Here is a 20,830-nt window from a genome sequence, read left to right as displayed (position 1 = left end):
AATCCTCCATAAATAGAGCTTCTCTTAACCAGGTTTTGATTACTGCTAAATGCTAGCAATGTCTCTTGTCAAGAACCTACATGAACATGTTTGCATGGCGGTGGCTGAGGCATGGGCTCCATTTAGCATGGTGGACCCCAAAGGAGGGGAGTTGGCCTGTGAGGGCTTTCACTGATTTATGGTAAAATGAGACCAAGGGTATTATGATGAGTTTTTCAAAAAGCTGATTTTTTTTTAAAAATTCAAGAATTGCCCTTTATTGAGATATTTTCCTTCTTATATCGTGAGTATTAAATCACCATTTATTTTTGAAATGATTGTGATAATAGAGAGGAAGGTAATCTGTTCTAGTTTTTCTGCTCAGTAAAATAATGTTTTGGAAAAATTTGTCCATGGAATGAAAAAAAAAAATCTCAGAAACGGTGCCTCTGCACGCATGTGAGAAGGGGCAGTCTGCCCATCCTCTTGTGGACTAGTCAGAGGAGGAAGGACCAGGGCTGCCTGCGGGCAGGGGTGGTGATCAGCACCAGGTGGGTCAGTCCATCATTTTAGCTCGGTGGTTTTTCCTGAGAATCTGTTTTTGTAGCTGTGCAGGAATGTGGTTTGGGGGAACTTCCAGGTCGCCTCTGGAAAGCCTGGTTTTATTCTTCTATTTATAAACAGATGAAAATCAGACAGAGCTGTCCTCCCGTTTTCCTCATGTGCTCACTCCATTCAGAAGCAGAATTAGAGGCGCAGGTGAGGAGGCACCCAGAGAAGTCAACTTGCAAAGTTAGTGAGTTTGGAGTTTAAGAAGAGCTTCGTTAAATCTCTACCTGAAGCCGTGCTTTGTGGGCACATGATACATGTCTTAATGTACATATGTGTTTAGCAGAGGAGATCCAACAATAAGGCGGTAATGCATGTGTTTCCCTGCAGCTACTGCATATAAAAAGCAACAAGTATCTGACCGTCAACAAGAGGTTGCCCGCTTTGCTGGAGAAGAATGCCATGCGCGTGTCCTTGGATGCCGCAGGAAATGAAGGGTCTTGGTTTTACATTCATCCCTTCTGGAAGCTGAGAAGCGAGGGTGACAATGTATGTAAATACAAAATTAAGAGAAAAACCATGCATTCATAAAGACAATAATTCTTATTAATTGAGAGAATTTATAAAATAAAAAGGGAATAGAATTTTCAGTCTTCCACATTTTATTTTCATACTAATATCTCTAATGGGTTAAAAGCATTTATTTGTAGTATAAATTGTGCTCAGGGATTATAAAAAAAGAAAATTCAAATTAACTTAATATCATTTTCCAGCTAGAGTTTATGTCAGGAAACTTAAGTTCCCTTAATAGTGGCCGAGCCTTAGGAGAGGGAGGTAGAGTTTGCTTCTCTGCCTAATCAGGAGGCAGCAGGGCTGTAAGAAGAAAGAGCTCTGTTTAGAAGACGGCACTTACTCACGTGAGCGAGTACAGTAACACAGTGAATCATGACAGTTCGTTGTTTACAGTCTGCACATGTTAACAGGTGTGTAAATACGAGGAGCTACAGACTGACCTCTGCTCATTGATGACATTAAACACATGTTGTGGAATATGTGCATATCGTGATATGTAAATTTTGGCAGCTGCTAAAATATTTCCTGCTACTTTACAGAGTAAATACAAAAGCATGTGAGATAATTCACTAGGGTTCATAGTAAGATACGTGTGTGTGTAATAAAGTAGCAGGCGCTAGACTGTGGCACAGGGGAGATGCCAAGTAAATGCCAGTGGATAGTGACTACTGCATCACCTTCCTAAATAGAATACCTTGCAAATATTGGGTCAGGCGATCCAGAAACATAGTTGAGGTTTTACAAAATGAGCATCATGAAGTCAGAACAATAAAAAAGTAGAATTATTCTGATAGTTTTCTCAATTGTGTTTTAAATGTGTTGGGTACTACTTGTCTTAGAAATGTCTTTTATGGTGAATCTGTTTTTCCAGTGAAGTTTGAAGTACAAAGTCTATTCCGCAGGATGCACACGTCCTGGTATAGTGTGTTAATAAATTATCTGGTGCTACCCTCCTTAGGTAAGGCCTGGGTGAAGCATGGCATGCAGGAATGTTACACACTTTAAGTCTTGTGTTGATCCCTCAAGAAAAAAAAGTCTTCCTTTTTTTTTTCTTCTTTTGTCATCAAGTGATGTGTGCTGTGAGCATGATACATGTTTTAATTTTAGTAGGTAGTTAATTACAATCAACTCTCCATTGCTTGGGGACTGCTTATGTTTATGAACAGCCTATGTCTTTGATGCCTTTTCTTGTGACGCTTGTCCCCCTCTCCAGCGCCCCGCTGAGCAGTGTCCAGTCTGTAGGAGGTTAATGAAAATTAAACACCAAAACACACAAAACCTGAGCTCAAGCTCTGAAGGAATCCCATGGAAATGGTTGGGCAAATCGGGCCATTAGATTAGCTGTAGGTTTGTTAATGCATTCTATCCTGTTTATTTATTTATTCTATCTCTTCCTTTCCCTGCGTCCACATGCCTTTACAGGGTCAACAGAGAGTTGAATGTAATGAACTATTTCAAGTAATTAGTGGTATTGGGGAAGTAAAAAACAAACTGCCACCCAAACACTCCATCTTAATTAAAATGGACATGGTAATTGTTAAGTGCAATAGAAATTCTTCTTACATAGATGTGCTCCGTAAAGCATGGCTAAGACAACCTTCCACATTGCTCTTTGCGAAATGGCTCACTGCTGTTGCTCACCATTGTGCAGCTTCTGTATGTGACTAAGGAGGCTGTGGAAGCGTAAGCTCAATCACAGCTCCGTATTTGCCACATCAGTAATTGTGCTGTATGCTTATTTTCTTCCCTAGCAACAGGCAGCATTTTTTTTTCTAAAGCCTACTGCGTTTTATTGGAGGTAAATGCAAAGACTATCACCTCGTAACAAATGGTTTAATATTTACTGATTTCCTTTAAAAGCATATTAAACTAAGAGGAGAACATTGCAAGGTTCAAAGGACCTATAAAATGATACGTTGTTATTTAGCAATTACTTTCAGGTTATAGGTAGCCAACAAGATGTTCGGTGACTGAAATGAAATGGAAGTATGAGTCTGGAAAGAAAAATGCTCATATCTTCAAAAATCAATGGTTCCTACCATTTGTCATATGTCTTAAAGAATTGTGGGATAGTTTTGGGGGAAAATAGATTCATGGATTTCTCAGCTTTCAGCTATGTAGAAGCCCTGGCTTGTGGTCACTGGGGACAACCTTGAGCAGAGTACATAAATATTTATTTTCATTTATCTTCCCATGATCGAGTAGTTAATTTTTCATTTTCAACTTTGACCTAAGAAGACATTAGTTCTTTACCGTGATGGTAGACTTTAAAGGTGAGAAAAGGACAGGTTTGTTTCAACAAGGAGAAAAATTCAACTTTTAGGGAAAGAGACTCTTCAAATAGCAAGTAGATTTTGCTGTTTTGCAAAACTGTATGCCCTGGATTGATAGCAAAAGCAGGACTAAAACTCTGACGTTTTTATTTTCTCTTGCAATGCTCTTTTCATGTACCAGAGGCCACTTCAAAGGAAGGGTAGCCGCTAATGGTATTACAATATTTTTCATTTACAGTCAATTCCCAGCTCGAATCTCACATGGCTGTTATGAAGAATCAACAGAAGTGCTTTTGGAATTGCAATTTTTTTTAGCTGTTTGTGCCTTTGAGTGAATGTGATGTGGCAAAAAATGACTTTGTCCTCAAGTTCTGTATTTAACGTGCAGCTTCTTAGAAGACACCTGGCTTCCATCGGTCAGGCCCCGAGCTGCATTGTTCTGAGAATATTACCCACTTACATATTTATCCAACTACCTAATTAGGCGTGTGTTCTTTGAGAATAGGAAATATTTCTTACCTTCTTCTGTATTCTTCCTGGCACCTCTTACTGTTCTTTTTATTTCTTGTGATTGGCATGTTGTCTGTTTCATTTCAAAGTGTTGTTCAGCTTGGCTAGTCAAAGGAATGAATCATCCGTCAGGAACATGACCGAGGACCTGGACATTGGTGAATTAATGTTGTATTATCCCTGTGAATACCATTCTTATGAAACCTTGGAGTTTGGAACATTTTGGCTATGGGGCTGGTCTGTTAAAATTGTATAAATCATTATGGGTGACACTTTGTAGCAAATATAACATATGGATTGGCTCAAAGCTTACAAACTAAACTATAGTAAAATAGTAAGACCAAAAATATTCTTTTAAATGGAAGGACATAGCTAAAAGTAAATCATTACATTTAGCAACTCAATGGCTAATATTTACTCTGGCTCTGACAGGAATGACGCTGTAAGCCAAACCCAGGTGTTCTGTTGGAAACTGGGGGAGCAGATGTCCCACCGGCAGGGTGTGGAATCAGGTCCTACCAGGTGCGGCGTGGAGGACTCTGGGCTGCCACACGCCTCTGAGACTCTGAGCTGCCTTGGTGTCATGTGCAATAAAAAGGTTTTTTTTATTTGATTGTTTATTCTTTTTGAGTAAAAAAGAATAAACAATCCTTTTTATTCTTTTGGAATAAAAGATGATGTTAGAAATATGTTTATGTCGTGTTGACTTTTATATGGTTTTATTTATACTTAATTTTTAAACATACTTGTCAATTCATGGTTTAAAAATAGAAAACGACATAAAGATATATCATGAGAAATCCCCTAGTTTTTTTTACCATTGCCCCAGTTCCCACCCCTTTTCCAGTTAACCACAAGAAGGATTCCGTATGCATATCCTGTTACTTCCTTCCTCCTTTTTTTTTTTTAACACAAAAGTAGCCCAGCTCTGCCCCTTTAACCTCTCACTTATCACTGTCTTTGTTGATCTTTCCTTATCTATATGTAGAGGGCTTCTATGGTGGGTCTTTGTGAATCACATCGTCTGATCGATGATGGACGTTAAAGGCAATGCTGGTGTATAGAAGCTGTTTCTGCAAACCCAAGAACAGCTTTCCTTTCCTCTACTAGTGAGTTTCAGGCTTTTCTGTCCTATTTCAATCTCCATATACATGATGACAGTATCATATGTGAATGTAGATGCCTCTATATAGTCTCTAAAAGGTTAATTTATATTGAAAATGTGAAATTATGTTTCTTAACATCTTGGTCTAGGTTAAGATACAGGGAGAAGTTCTGTTTATTGTTGTTGTCTAAGTCCTAATTTGTTTTTCAGTCATCTAATAAATAAAGTAATTTATTCTAACATTCAGTTGTTATGAAATATACAAAGGGAAGTTGTTTTCATTTCAGAGATGGTGAGCAAGTCTATAGATGAGAGTGCAGGTGATACATTAATACATCTTTAATGGAACTGAATAACAAAAGTAACTATTATCTATAAAATTAAACTATTCACTATTATCATTAAGAAAGCATAACTCAATTTCCCCACATTGAGTTATAAACAAAAGCACTTGAAGTTAGAGCTGATAATGATAGCATAAATAAAAAACCAACTTAGGCTTACTTCTCTGAGGCAGTTGTTCAAATAATGAATTTTAATTTTTTATTTAAATGTGAACACCCGGATCAAGGAGCAATATTAGTTAGAGATGTTTAGGGTAAAACTGAACCAGATGCCCAAGGCCCAAACAATAAACATAGTTCTACAAGGCCGTACCTAATTCTGCTTTCCCTGAATCCAGCTAATGTTTATTAAACATTTGAATGTTTAATAAATTTCTGAGATTATAGGTGAGATCAAATTTAGCAGATCTGTTTTTGATTTCAGAGAATATACAGATGTCTGTCATTATCTACGTCCACTTGAAGTGGTTCTGGGATTAAGGCAGATTGGTTTTTGTGGCACATGTCCTCCCCCCCTCTGCACCTGCTGGGCCCCCAGGGTCAGGCCACACGGGGAGGAATAATGACCTGTGCATCACTGTTAAGAAAGCTCTAACTGAAACGAGAGCCTGGTCAGAAGGGACCTCCACTAGCTTTATGAATTCAGACTGGTGGACACTATGGAACATGAGTATATGATCATTTATCAGAAGAATTTTGCCCCCAAGAGAAAAAGAATTGAACAAGAACTTGTGTGGAGGATAAACAGGCCAGGTGTTAGGTCCCTAGGGAAGACTTTTGTGTAGTTATTTTTAGCTTCAAAGTTAGCCCCAGTGATCCATGCAGTGTCTCAGATTGCAACGTGTCTCTGATTCCTAGATCGTCGTGGGAGACAAGGTCGTGCTGATGCCGGTGAATGCAGGGCAGCCGCTGCACGCGAGCAACATAGAGCTGCTGGATAACCCGGGGTGTAAGGAGGTAAGTTCGGGAGGGAAGGAGACGAATGGGCTGATCTCCCCATGCGAGGAAAAAGAACGTTTATAGTTTCTCTCATTGTTTTCATAAGTTTAATGCCAGTTATGCTAGCTAATACTCATAAGGCACAAATAGATAATGATGAGTTATTGTTATTTTTAGATGGTCCTCTGGATATATTTGTATTGAAGGACATACTTCATTGTCCCAAGCTGTCTTTTTTTCTCTTTTACTAGTTGAAGTAATAATTTCTGGTATAACATGGAATCTGTTGTCTTATAATTTCACATTTCTTCATTAATAGGTGAATGCTGTTAATTGCAACACTAGCTGGAAAATCACTTTGTTCATGAAATATAGTTCCTATCGAGAAGATGTGCTGAAAGGAGTAAGTGTGTGCGACGCCAAACATTTGCTGGAAGAGTGAAGGCAGTTTTACTGACCTTGCAGATGCAAAACCTGTGTGTTCCCTGGTGTTCGTTGTTTAGAGCAGTGATTTTCAACCAGTGCGCCACAAGAAGCAAACATGCAGTACCTGACTGTTTAGTCAGGGGCACCGACCTCTTTTCCCTTAGACTGTCGCATAACAAACAACAGCGGCCAACACAATAATTGCTGTCTGGCATATACCAATCAAAATTTTATCTTTTGTCGTTAAAATTAATGTTTTATTTTTTGTCATATTAGCAAAAAATAAAACATTTTTTGGTGTGCTACAGTATTTTAGCAGTTAGTTTATGTGTGCCATGAGATGAGAATAGCTGGTTTAGAGTGACTGTTAACCTATAAACCTAGAATGTGACTGTGTGCTCACCAGGAGTGTTTCTTTGAGTTTCCCCTTTTTTATTTTGAAATGTATAAATAATCATTAAAAGCCAAGTAGAGTATCAAAACTCTAAATATACGCCTGTTTCCTGTGTCTTATGGTCAGATTTTTCTTGGAAACAGTTTTCTCGACTCGGTTTTCTAGGGTGACGTGGTCAGATTGTTTCACGCAGAGCAGGAGAAGTTTCTCACCTGTGATGAGTATGAGAAAAAGCAGCACATCTTCCTTCGCACAACCTTGCGTCAGTCGGCCACTTCTGCGACCAGTTCTAAAGCACTCTGGGAAATAGAGGTGTGTAAAGTATTATTTCACTTTTAATAAATACTTATATCAATAAGATTCAGTTGGCTGATTTATTGTTAGAGGCTTTATGGTAGACCAATGAAACAATAATGTTTGTGAACTGACTTGCACCTCTTCATTGCTGTGACCAGTGAAGTGTTATTACTTCCTTTACTTAGCTTCCCTGGGGCATCTCCCTTTTTCTGTCTTGTTTAATTTGGGCCTCCATAGGGTTTTGCTGTTCAAAAATCCATTGTGAAATGTTTGTTGTCAAGATCGGTAAGACTGATGGCCCTGTGCCTCACCCGCACTGGAGTTACGATGGAGCAGGATGACTCACCCTAAGTGAACATCAGAGCTCCAGTCACTGCCAAGGCCACTTAGCTCTTCTGAGGACACTGCTTGTTTGCACTGGGGTGAGGAAATCCATGGCTTACAATTCATTCCATCTTGGAAAAGCATTTTTAAAAAGATGTTATTTATTTACTTTTAGAGAGAGTGGAAGGAAGGGAGAGAAACATCAGTGTGCGAGAGATGCATTGATCTCTGTTGGGGCCTTGTGCACGCCCCCTGCTGGGGACCTGGCCGCAACCCAGGCAAGTGCCCTGGCTGGGAATTGAACTGGTGACCTTTCAGTTTGAAGACCAGCAGTTAATTTAATTCACTGAGCCACACCAGCCAGGGCTGAAAAGTATTTTTAAATATTCTTATATGGTAGAGTAATTAGGAAAATGTAAGATACTGGTTTTTGTTTAAAGAACCTTTTATTACAGGGGGGGAGATAAGGTATGTGTAGTCACCTCTAAACAAGCCACCATCTGATAAATTCCATCTTGATGTAATGGACACCCAAGCTTATCTAGAGGTTCTCAACCACTTCAAACCCATCACACCCCTTTACAGTATATGTTCCCTACTACATTCTTTAACATCCTGAAAAGAATTTCATAGGTAATATTATCTATACAGTCTCATGTTTAAAAATTAATAAGATGCCAGATTCTAACAGAAAGAAGAAATAAAAGGAAAATAATTTATAATGAAATAATATGTATTTCAACATGTCAATATCTACCCTAGAAGATATTATTTATGCCTGCCTTTGGTGGGTACATTTGGATAGGAGAGAAGTGGTAAGTGAGCAGGATAAGACAACATTCTATGAGTACTGGAAAAAGAAAGAGCACTGGGAAACGTGGACCCTAAATTATCTCGCATGAGGAGAAGTAATGACAGAACAGACGTACCTGTACATGGTCAAAAAAAGAGGGAAATAACCATAATTCAAATAGGGGTAATAACACTAATTACAGACTATTGAAACAGAAAATGAAGAAGTATGATGTTTATGCAAATGAACTGAGCCTTAATTATAACTGTAACATCAAAATAATTCTCTAAGTTATGACATGGCTTGTAATAGAAATGAAATAGCACAGAGAACACATTCTCTATCTGGAAACCCAGTGCGTGTGGAGACGTACTTGCAGTCTGCGGCATTCGGGAGAGACCGTACCCTTCCCGGCGTTGGGGAGTCGAGACGGTCTTGGGGAAGCAGCTGTCACCCAAGGATTCCCCCTGGCAACTTCTCTCATCATGACGAGACTGAACGAGAAGTGGCCTAAAAATAAATTCATAATTAAAATATTCATTGTAACACCATAAATTTATCATTGTGCTCCAAAAATTTTTAAAAAATACAGGGGTAGCAGTAATGTGAGATAGTATTTGAGACTTTATTAAGGAAACACAGTGATGAAAAGGTCAGAGAATGACTTCCTTACCCATGGGTTTTCTGCATTTAATGTGTCTCTGCCTGTTTGATGTTTGGCTCTAAATTTGTTAAAAGGCATTTTGAATCTTCTAATATATTTGCTATTAGTTTCATAGTATTTGCTGTAACTGTACCACTGCACACGGAAATCCATTTCAACAAAACGCATAATTGGAAATGCTCTAACCCACTGAGCACTCAATAATTTTGAGATGTCTTGAATTTATTCAAGCTTCTCTCTTCATAGTGTATTTCTCTTAAATTATTGCACTGTTCCTATAGTGTGATGTAAAACTTTTTAGTATGATTATGTATCAAAGTATTATCAACTTACATTTGTGGTAGGTTTCTTTCTGTAGGAGATTTGAAAGAGGTAGGCTGTGACACATTCCTCTGTTGTAAGCTGTATCATTCAGGAAGCCTGAGCATCAGGTATTTCAAGAAAAGAGGTATTTAATATAGGAAATTAAGTTTCCATGCTATTGGAAGGACTGAATGGGGAAGACTGGGGTGGGGAGGAGTGGTCTAATCTGAAGATCTGGTAGTGCAGCAGCTCATCCTGTGAGCCTGCAGGCTTCTCCTACTGTGCTTCAGGAGTCCCCACCCACCCCGCCCAGCAGGAGCTGGCACCCCACCTTTTTAGGAGCTTGCACCCAGCAGCTGCCGCCATTTTTCCTAGAGCCAGAAGAGGAGCCTCTCATCTATTCTGCTTTCCATTCTCATGGGATGTCTCCAGAACCTGACCAGCCAGGCTTCCAGCCCCTGGAATACAGGAAAGCAGAGAAGGGTGGAGAGAGGGGTGGCCCTGAGTGCCGCACGTAAGAACTAGCACATGCTGAACCCTCCTGTGAACTGCAGGCTGTGTCATATCTTGGCCACTGCCCGTTAATGCAAAGGGCACCCCTCCGGAGTCACTGTGATAAATGATAACGTCTGCTTTTCTGTATGTCTATATCATTCCCTGGGGAGCTGTGCTACCATGGCTAGACTGACTGATGTGTAGGATAGCTCTAAGCCTGGCATCAGTGGTGATCTTCCAGTTATTTGTTAACCCGTAAGAGTTGTATACCAAATATGTGTGTGTGTACATGAGAAAACCAATAGATTTGTCAGATTCTCAAAGGTATCTATGACTTCCCCAAGGGAATGATAGTTCACACACTGACAAGGTCACAATTACTGGTGTGATTAGCAAAGGATTTATGAAAGAAGTTTGATTTGATAACTGAGCCTTGTAGGATGGCAGGTTTGGGCTATAGGAGGAGCAGTTTTAAAGACTTCATCCAGCCCTGGTGGTAGCTCAGTTGGCTGGAGCATCATCCCGATACACTAAGGTTGGGGGTTCGATCCCCAGTCAGGGCACATATAAGAATTAACCAGTGAATGCATAAATAAATGGAACAACAAATCAATGAATGTTTCTTTCTCTCTCTCTCCCAAAAATCAGTAAATAAAAAAATAAAGACTTTATCCACTTAGAAGTATTTTCATAATTGTTATTTTATTTAAGCTGTTGGAGGAGTGGAAAACATAGAAGCTGGAGTCTAAGGAAAGGCATTAGAAAGTTATGTATTAGCACACAGAACTTGAGCCTGGGGTGGGAGTCCAGAAGTGGTCAGTATTAGTATTTGTCAGTATTAATATTTGTTGAGTGAGAACAATGAAAAGTTTTCTTAGCATTCTGATATGCCTTATGATATTTAATCTTTACAGTAATCCTATGAATAAATCCATTCTATTTTTATTTTTTAAATTATATTTTATTGATTATGCTATTGCAGTTGTCCTGATTTTTCCCCCCTTGCCTTACTCCACCCAGCAATTCCTATTCTTTCAGGCAATCCCCCCAGCATCGTTCATGTCCATGGGTCACACGTGTAAGTTCTTTGGCTACTTCCCTTCCTACACTGTACTTTACATCCCATGGCTGTTCTGTAACTACCTATTTGTACTTCTTAATCTCCTCGCCTCTTCACCAATTCTCACCACCCCCCTCCCATTTCACCTTCTGGTAACTAATTTCTTTTCTCCTTTTTTTTTTTTTTTTTAATATAATTTTTTTATTGATTATGCCATTACATTTGCTCTATTCCCCCCTCCCTTCCCCTCCACCCTGCATACCCCTCCCCCACCATTTCCCCCTTTAGTTCATGAACATGTGTCTCAATTTCTTTAGATTCTGTATTTCCCCTACTATTCTTACCCTCCCCCTATGTATTTTCTATCTACTATCTATGCTACTTATTTTCTGTACCTTCTCCCCCCTTCCCCTCCTCCCACTCCCCTATTGCTAACCCTCCCTGAGATCTTCATTTCTCTGGTTCTGCTCCTGATCTAGCTATCCTCTTAGTTTGCTTTTGTTTTAGGTGTGGTTCTTAATAACTGTGAGTTTGCTGTCCTTTCACTGTTCGTCTTTTTTATCTTCTTTTTCTTAGGTAAGTCCCTTTAACATTTCATATAATAAGGGTTTGGTGATGATGAACTCCTTGAATTTGGTCTTATCTGAGAAGCACTTTATCTGTCCTTCCATTCTAAATGAAAGTTTTGCTGGATAGAGCAATCTTGGATGTAGGTCTTTGGATTTCATAACTTGGAATACCTCTTTCCAGCCCCTTCTTGCCTGTAAGGTCTCTTTTGAGAAATCAGCTGACAGTCTGATGGGAACTCCTTTGTAGGTGACTGTCCCCTTAGCTCTTGCTGCTTCTAAGATTCTCTCCTTCATTTTAATCTTGGCTAATGTAATTATGATGTGCCTTGGTGTGTTCCTTCTTGAGTCCAACTTCTTTGGGACTCTCTGAGCTTCCTGGATTTCTCGGAAGTCTATTTCCTTTGCCATCTTGGGGAAATTCTCCTTTATTATTTGTTCAAATAATTTTTCAACTGGTGGTTGTGCCTTTCCCCCTTCTGGTACCCCTATAATTCGGATGTTGGAACATTTAAAGATGTCCTGGAGGTTCCTAATCTTCTCCTCATTTTTCTGAATTCTTATTTCTTCATTCCTTTCTGTTTGACCATTTTTTTCTTCCTTCTGGTTCTCTCCCTTGATTTGAGTCCCAATTTTCTTTCCATTACTATTGGAATCTTTTGTATCCCCATTCATTTCAATTAATTTAGCTTCCATATGTTTCTCTAATTTGTGGCTAAAGTCAACCAGTTCTGTAAGGATCTTTATAACCAGTGTTTTGAACTGTGCATCTGAAAGACTGGCTATTTCTTCATCGCTTAGATCTATCGGTTCTGGGGCTCTAAGTTGTCCTAGAGCCATTTTTGGTCTGTTCGCGCTGTTAAGTGAGCGGAGCGAAGCCTTAGTTGTTTCCAGGACGGGGCGACCCAGGTCGCTGGTTTGTGACGCTTTGTGGGGGCGGGGGTCAGAGAGGGAGCAATGGCGTTCCTCTCCGCTAGCCCAGCGTTTCCAGTCACTCCGCAGGCATGGGGTTTATCCGATCGGTATTGCGCCGGCTTCCCTTCTCACTGGCTTCTCTGCACGTAAATGCGCGCGACTGAGCGACCCACAGCGCCCCTTCTTTGTGCGCTCCGGCAGCCAGCTCGCTCGCAATCGCGCCCTCGGTTCCCTGCGCGAACCGCGCACCGCCCCGGGAATTTTTTGCTAACGTGCTCCGCTGCTGGCCTGGCTCCTCGTACCGGTCCAGCCGAGTATCTAGTTGTCCTTTGGACTCCGTATTGTCGATTTTCCGTGTGGCTTGGTTGTGACTGCTGTTAAAAATAGTTGTTCTTAGATTTGGTTGTGCACAGAGGCGAGGTGGACCCTCCACCTACTTCTCCATCTTGGCGGAAGTCCTCTTTTCTCCTTTTTTAAGAGTTACTCTAATCTTTAACCCTTGGCATTTTAATAATGATGTGTCTTGGAGTGGGCTTCTTTGTGTCCATCATAATTGGGACTCTCTGAGCTTCCTGGACTTGTATGTCTATTTCCTTCACCAAAATTAGGGAAGTTTTTTTTTCTTTTTCTTTTGAGATAGATTTCCAATTTGTTGCTCTTTCTTTTCTCCTCTGTATCCCTATGAGGCAAAAATGTTGGTCCTCTTAAAGTTGTCCCAGAGGCTGTTTATACTATCCTCAATAAATTCATTTTATATGTGAAGAAATGGGTTTGAAGATGTTAAATTATTTGCTGTGATTATACCATAGCAGTTGGAAGGGCTGGGACTTACACACCGTCATCTTCAGGCTATAGAACCTGATTCTTGCTACTGTACCAAGCCACCATCATAACCACTTGTCAAAGCTTCAGCTTTTATTCTCCATGAGCCTCATGGCTCAGTACCTAGAGAAGGCCAGTTCCAAGGACAGGATCAAAGGACATGGTGTCAGTCATAAATACACAAGGGAAGAGCCTGGAATTGACTATAATGGTAATATTTGACAGAGGAAGCAAACACATACAATGGGATATAGACAATTTATTTAATAAACGGTGTTGGGAAAATTGAACAGATACATGCAGAAAAATGAAACTAGACCACCTTCTCACATCACACACAAAAATAAATTCAAATGGATCAAAGACTTACATGTTAACCTGAAACCATAAAAATCCTAGAAGAAAATATAGACAGCAAAATCTCTGATATTGCTTATAGCAGTTTTTTATCGGGTATATCTCCCCAGGCAAAGGACACAAAAGAAAAAATAAACACATGGGACTACATCAAACTAAAAAGTTGTGTAGCAAAGGAAATCATCAACAAAATAAAAAGATAACACACAGAATGGGAGAATACATTCCCCGATACATCTGATAAGGGGTTAGTATCCAAAACTTATAAAGTACTTACAAAATTCAACACCCAAAATACATCCCAATTAAAAGATGGGCAAAGGACCTGAATAGACACTTCTCTAAAGAAGACATACAGATGACCAATAGACATATGAAAAGATGCTCACTGTCACTAATTATCAGAGAAATACAAATTAAAACCACAATGAGAAACCATCTCACATGTGTCAGAAAGGCTGTCATCAATAAATCAACAAACAACAAGTGGTGGTGAGGATGTGGAGAAAGGGGAACATTTTTGCACTGTTGTCGGGAAGGCAGACTGGTGCAGCCACTGTGGAAAGCAGTATGGAGGAACCTCAAAAAATTAAAAATGGATCTGCCTTTTGACCCAGTGACCCCACTTCTGGGAACATATCCAAAGGAACCCAAAACTCTAATTTGGAAGAACATAAGCACTCCTGCGTTCACTGCAGTGTTATTTACAATCACCAAAATATGGAAGCAGTCCACGTGTCTATCAGTAGATGAATGAATAAAACTACCATGGGACATTTACACAGTGGAATACTCCTCAACCATAAAAAAGAAAATTTTACCCATTGTAGCAGTATAGATGGACCTGGAGAACATTATGCTAAGTGAAATAAGCCAGTCAGAGACCTACAAATAACATATGATTTTACTCATGTAGAATCTAATGAACAAACTGATACAACAAGCAAAACAGACAGATTCATAGATGGAGAGCAGATGACAACTAGTTTTGGGGGAGGAGGGATCAAGAAAAAGGCAAAAATTCATGGACAACAGTATGGTGATTGCTCTAGGGAGAAAGGTATAAGGGGACTAAATAATAATGGAGAATATACAATACAGATTAAATTTAAAAAAAAAGAAAAAGGAAAAAGGAAGGGCCATGAGTTAAGTTAGTCCAGATCTCCAGGCCTGGACATTTGTGGTTCTCTTTGCCCGGAACTATCTCTTTCAATCTCTTTGCATGGTTGTCTCATTATTATTTTTTAAAATTATTTATTTATTTATCTTTAGAGGGGAAGGGAAGGAGAGAGGGACAGAAATATCAATGTATGGTTGCCTTTCGTGCATCCCCTGCTGGGAACTGGCCTGCAACCCAGGCATGTGCCCTGACGGGAAATCCAACCATGATCCTTTGCTTTGCAGGCCCACAGTCAGTCCACTGAGCTATGCCAGCCAGGGTGGCTGTCTCATTCTTATCATCTGGGTTTTAGCTCACATACCATGTCCTCATACTGTGGGTGTATGTATTGTCATATGCTGATTGTCATGTCTGAGGTAGCCTTCCCTAGTTCCTCAATCATGCCCTCTGTGTACAGTTTCCTGGCACTTGCCAAATCTTATTCATTGAAAGCTGGAATCTTATTTATTGCTGTGTCCCTATTGTATAGAAGACTACCTACTGTATTGTAGGTTTTAAGTGCTGTCTGTTAAATGACTGCGTGAATAACAAATGGGGGGAACTTCACCACATTCCCAGTTTGGGCCTGGAAAAATGTCTTTTGGAACAGGGCTGTATTTGGAGCTCTGAGGCTTGAGCATCACACATGCACAGTGAGTTTACTGTTATGCCCTGTGCTCCTTTATGGGAATTTTGTTTTCCTGCCTTACTGTCCTCTCACAGAAACATATTAGATTTGACAAGTTAGCATTTACAGGTGGGCACCCCGTATAAACTGTTGGTGTTGGCTTGCCGGGTAGATGAATATCCTTTAGCCATTGTTGTTGTTGCTCTTTGTGTCTGTAGGTGGTTCATCACGACCCATGCCGCGGGGGTGCAGGACAGTGGAACAGCTTGTTCAGATTTAAGCATCTTGCAACTGGAAACTATTTAGCGGCAGAGGTAAGACTGATGAATGCAGTGCTATTAAATTTCTGACTGTGAAGTAGTGAAATAGACAATTAGGTTTTCTAAAGAGTATTATATTTCTAGGAGCAAATACCAATTAGGAACATTATACAAATTTCATGATTGCCTATTATGTTCTGGGTACACAGATACATTTTTCTTAAAATGTAAATATTAACTGAAGCCTTAAAATAATCTTTGTCTTAAAAGTAGACAACAGCAGAACCCTGGAGGCTGGTTTACTGCAAGGTCCTCACATTCTCCATGGAGTGTCACTCTTGCATAATGTCTGCATTGGAGAGCGGATCAGTCCACCATTGTAATAGAGTCCAGGTAGTTTTAGGTTCCTCTTCAGTGGCCAGTCTTTCACTGTTGGGGGGGCTTTCATTGTTCAGACCACTGGAGAGGAAAGGGTTTTCCTCCTGAAACCACAGGCCTGACCGAAAAACTCAAAAAAAAAAAATGCTAAAAACATGTAAAGTCTTTCCCTTCTCCACCAAAAGCATGTTGACTATACATACATATATATATATATATATATATATATATATATATATATATATGTATATACATACATATATATATGTATGGTTTCTATTTTTTAACTTAAAGTTTATTCTGGGATTTGCCACCAGAATTTGGTCTTCGAATTTTTAGTGTAACTTATCTAACTTCAGTTTTGGATGTGAGAGAGGGTAAGGAGGTGGGTATGGGAACAGAGGAGAAAAAGCTGTGGGACACAGGGAACCCCTATAAACACGCTGGCCCCTGTCCACGTTAGCACCCAGCCCCATGACTCTCTCCATCCTATTCATCTGGGGTAGTTTTCTTCGTAGTGTTAACCACTATCTGATTTATTGTGCATTTTATATTATGCATGCATATTATATTTCTTTGTCAGAATGTATGTTCTCTTAAGTCAGGGATTTCTTTCTTCTTTTTAAACATCACCACTGTTTCCTTGGAATCTAAGATAGTGCCTGGAACTTAGAAAGCATTTGATGAATATTCTTGGAATGAATGAAGCAATACAAAGGAGTTATTCAGATTTCTACAAGCTTAAAGGATGGGAAGAAGAGTGTAGGGATTTGTATCTGAGAGACATTTGGAAACATATTTGGGCAAATTAATTTCTGTAAGCTTTAATATCCTCCACTGGACAGGAGGGATGATCACAATATTTGTATAATAAGATTATTAAGAGAATTAAATGAGGTAAAGTCTTGACATAGTGCATGGCTCAGGGTAAACACCCAGTAAGTTATGCCAGCGTGATTAATTTTATTATATGATAAATAGGGATTGTTTCTACTTTTACAAATACTTGACTCATTATTTATGAATCTGCTCAACAAAAGGAAATACTGCTTTGTAATTTGTGGGCTGCTTACACTGTTAATGTTTTGAAGGATTTTTAAAAGTAACCCTTGGAAGCAGAATTAAGTAGTGAGGTAGAAAATTTTGTCTAAAGTAAAAACTGGAAAAGTCTGTTAGATGTCTTATAAAAGATAAATTAGGATTAAAATTCTCTTGGCTCTTATGTTAGTGGTTATTTTTCTTAACTCACTTTTTAATCAGTGGCTATTTAGCTACTTATGTCTAGAAAAATGATATAATTACACATTGTTAGTTTTCCTTATTAATTTCAGTAATTAAATCTTGCATGATTTGATACAAATGATTAGATTATTAATAATTAAATTGTTTATTAACTTTAATGAAGATCCATGACTTTAATACATAAATGAATTCACTGAAAAATGAAAAGTAGAAAATTGAAAAGGTAAAGTTCATACCTTTAAAAGAATTTGAGAGGCCATCTTTTCATTGTATATCTAGGGAACACGACTTTAAACATCAAATGCTATTTTGTCCATGAAAGGGTCTGGTGTGTTTATAGAATATCTTCTTTGACCTCTAATACTACTTGAGATAACATCTTTTTTTATGGCAAGGTGTAAGAAGGAAAATAAAACACTAAGTATATATTGGAAAACTGAAAGCTAAGCATCTACTTTCTACTACTTTTAACCAGTATAACGGAATGGTTGCTTCTGTGTGGTATTTCGGTATCAGTAGAGAAACTGTAGTTTCGAAACGTTGACATCATTAGTTGTGGTTTCACACTTCATATGTCAGCTCCATCCGGGCAAGATCCCAGCACAGCCATCTCCCTGGTGCTTGTCCTGCTGGTGTGCAAGCATCCATGGGTGTGGCCAGGTCACCGTGATCATCGTCACTGTCACTTGATAAAACACTGATTTTCAATTCCGATTCCACAACAGGCGGAAATTAGTCTGTGACAGTGGAAAAACAGTGATTAACCTGTTATCATTTTGCTTTTTAAAAGTGCCAGGTTTTTTATTTCAAAGCACTGTTCCCATCACTGAGGTAGAGCAGGGAGTTCCCCCAGCATTGTGAGCTGTAGCTTTCTAGCAGTATTTGTTTTATTACGTTGTACTGTTCTTCATACGAGAGGAAAAGTTCTATGGCTTTTCTTTATTTTACTTTTCAGTTTTATTTTAATATCTAGATACCACTTAAAAGATAAGACACATATTAGGGTAGTGAAAAGGCAAGAGTTAGGAGTAATTATTTTGAAACGTATAGAAATAGCAAACATGAAACCTTTGAGATTTCATACATGTTTTAATGTGTCTTTTAAGTGTCTGATAAATGCACAGTCCAGCAGAGAATACTGCGGTAGGGGAGGAAGCAGAGCAGTCAGCCTTTGCCCTTAAAGAATTGACTATCTAGCTCAGGAGACAGCAGACAAGAAATGACACAGGATAATTGGCAGGCGAGGTCCCGTAGGGCTGCTGGTGTGTGCAGGTGGCATTGGGTTAGTGTCAGATTTGCTGAGGAAGGCTCCTGGTTGGGCTCAACATTTCCAGGGGTCTCAAAGAAAGTTATAGACCTAGGTTGGTAGAGAAATAAAAGGACAATCCTTGTAGAAATTGCCAAGGAGACACAGAGAGAGATGTGGAATGTCTAAATCATGTGTAGACAATATAAAAAGAGAGGCCAGCTGAAAGGAAAGGGTTCTAAATGGAATTATTGAGCAACAGATCCCTTTGCTTGAAGATCTTGAATGAAGGGTTTGAGTGCGATCTAATTTGTAACAGGAATGAAGTTTGAAGTTGATCCTGGTCGCTATCTTTGAAGTTGAGTCTGGACAGCTATTTGGAAACATTTGGTAGATACCCGTGATGTCATTAGAGAAATCTGATTCCGCCCTTGAGGCGAAATAACCGTGTTGTGGCAACACGAACCACGGTGGGCTCCCGGAGAGCGTGACAGTACAGCACACGTTTGGTAGAGTGCCCGGGAGGGACGGGGGCTGGCAGGGGGGCCAGTGGAGGACCTACCTGATGGAGGAGTAGGGCAGACGGGGAAGACAGAGGAAGTGTGTTCAGGGAAGGAGGAGTGGAGTGTTGTACAAACTCATTTCATACGTGTGACACATATGTGTATCCCGTATAGGACGTGTGTGAGTTCGAAAGCATTGGTGGAAGGTGCAAGGGGAGTGGTGGGCCCACACAGGTAGGGCAGCTGACTTTTTCAGGACCCATATGTTAAGCTAAGGAGAATGGGTCTATCTTGAAAGAGCTGTGTTCCAAATAAATCTTTGTTTAAAGAAGAACACTCCAGAATCACACTGTCCAAGATGGTAATCACTAGCCCCATGGTGGCTATTTAAATTAAAATAAGTATTATTAAAATGTAACAAAATCGAAAGTCAGTTTCTTAGTCACATTTCAGGTTGCTCAGTAAGTAGCACACGGTGTCAGACAGTGTGGACGGAGAACATTTCTGTCACCACAGGGACAGTGATGCCTGGAATGTTTGTGAAGCAACTGTAAGGATTGGGTTTAGAGGCAGAAAAGCCAGATAGGAGACAAAGGTATGATACCTTTAAGGAATTTTGAGGACTTGAACCAGGATGAGATCATTAAGGACTTTGAACAGAGTGAAGTGATAAGGTTTCTGAAGAGGAACCGCAGGAAACACCCTCTTTGAAGGGCAAAAGACTGGAAGCCTGGGAAGTCAGATAAACGCCTGGAGAGCCAGATGGGCTAAATCCCAAATGCAAGCAAGGGAAGACAAGAGTTTCAAAGAGGAGTATTGTCAGAAAGGTTAGGAACTACATGTATGGACAACATTGGGCAAGAACATGGTCTTTTGTGGCTTCATTGAGATAATTTTTAGTGGAAGCCAGAATGTAGGGAACTAGCAAATGGACGTGAGTGTAGACTGAGTTTTTATACCATGGCTGTGAAAAGGGAGAAATCGAGTTAATAAAGGGAAAGTAAGAGTGCTATTACACAGGTTTTCGTGAAGTCTATTTAAAAAATCAGATGGATGAAAAGGGAGCTGATTTTCTATTACAGGAAGATGCCGATCAGATGGGCAGGATTTGCCGGTGTCTTACTGTTTTCACCCAGCCTTTCCACTCAAATGTGCATGTTTATCGTTTGAAATATTACCTGATGTGCTTGAGGTGTTCCTGCTAAGTTGGATCATGTATTCTTGAACGGCCTTTGAGTTTGTGGTGTCTGTATTGGCTCAGGTGGCAAAGAGAGCCTAGTGCAGTGGGGTAGAAAGAACCTCATGGGCACTGCTCACACTCTCTGACTTGAAGCAAGTACTTCAGCTCTTTGAACCTCAGTTCCCTTGTGTGCACAAAAGTGGCACTAGATGTTATATTGGGTCACTTTGGAATGAAAAAAGGGAATGTTCTGCACCTTGCACATAAAAGCAATTCATTAAGTGTTAAGTACCTTTACTTTCCTTGACAGAAAGGGGAGAGAAAATGCTAGGTAGTGCATTGTTATGCAGAACAGGTATTTCTTTGCCAATCAGATGACTAATAAAGGGTGGGGGTATTTTAGTGGCTCACCACTTTATGCTTTGTGCCTAGACTGGTGCCTGCTATCTAATTTACATTCAGTAAATACTGGATAATAGAGGGGACGAATATAGACACTAGAGGTTCTAAATCCAACCACTTCACTTAACAGGAGAGGAAACCCTG

The 20,830-nt window shown here is 39.7% G+C and overlaps 1 protein-coding gene across 2 annotated transcripts in view; it reads left to right on the top strand.

The window, feature by feature from the left end:
• ITPR2 (inositol 1,4,5-trisphosphate receptor type 2) overlaps positions 1-20,830 on the top strand; it is a 444,505-nt gene that overhangs the window by 90,603 nt on the left and 333,072 nt on the right. For both annotated transcript variants that reach the window (XM_037144844.2, XM_053662176.1), the window contains 5 exons: positions 919-1,077; positions 6,192-6,290; positions 6,592-6,675; positions 7,258-7,404; positions 15,694-15,789. In XM_037144844.2, the coding sequence (XP_037000739.2) occupies positions 919-1,077; positions 6,192-6,290; positions 6,592-6,675; positions 7,258-7,404; positions 15,694-15,789 (585 nt within the window). The remainder of the gene's footprint in view (positions 1-918; positions 1,078-6,191; positions 6,291-6,591; positions 6,676-7,257; positions 7,405-15,693; positions 15,790-20,830) is intronic.

This window comes from Artibeus jamaicensis, unplaced genomic scaffold (genome assembly GCF_021234435.1).
Source record: "Artibeus jamaicensis isolate MK-2021 breed Jamaican fruit bat unplaced genomic scaffold, CSHL_Jam_final contig_233, whole genome shotgun sequence".
Lineage (NCBI taxonomy): Eukaryota > Metazoa > Chordata > Mammalia > Chiroptera > Phyllostomidae > Artibeus > Artibeus jamaicensis.
Note: the sequence above shows the minus strand (reverse complement) of the source record. Positions and strands in the feature narration are given on the sequence as shown.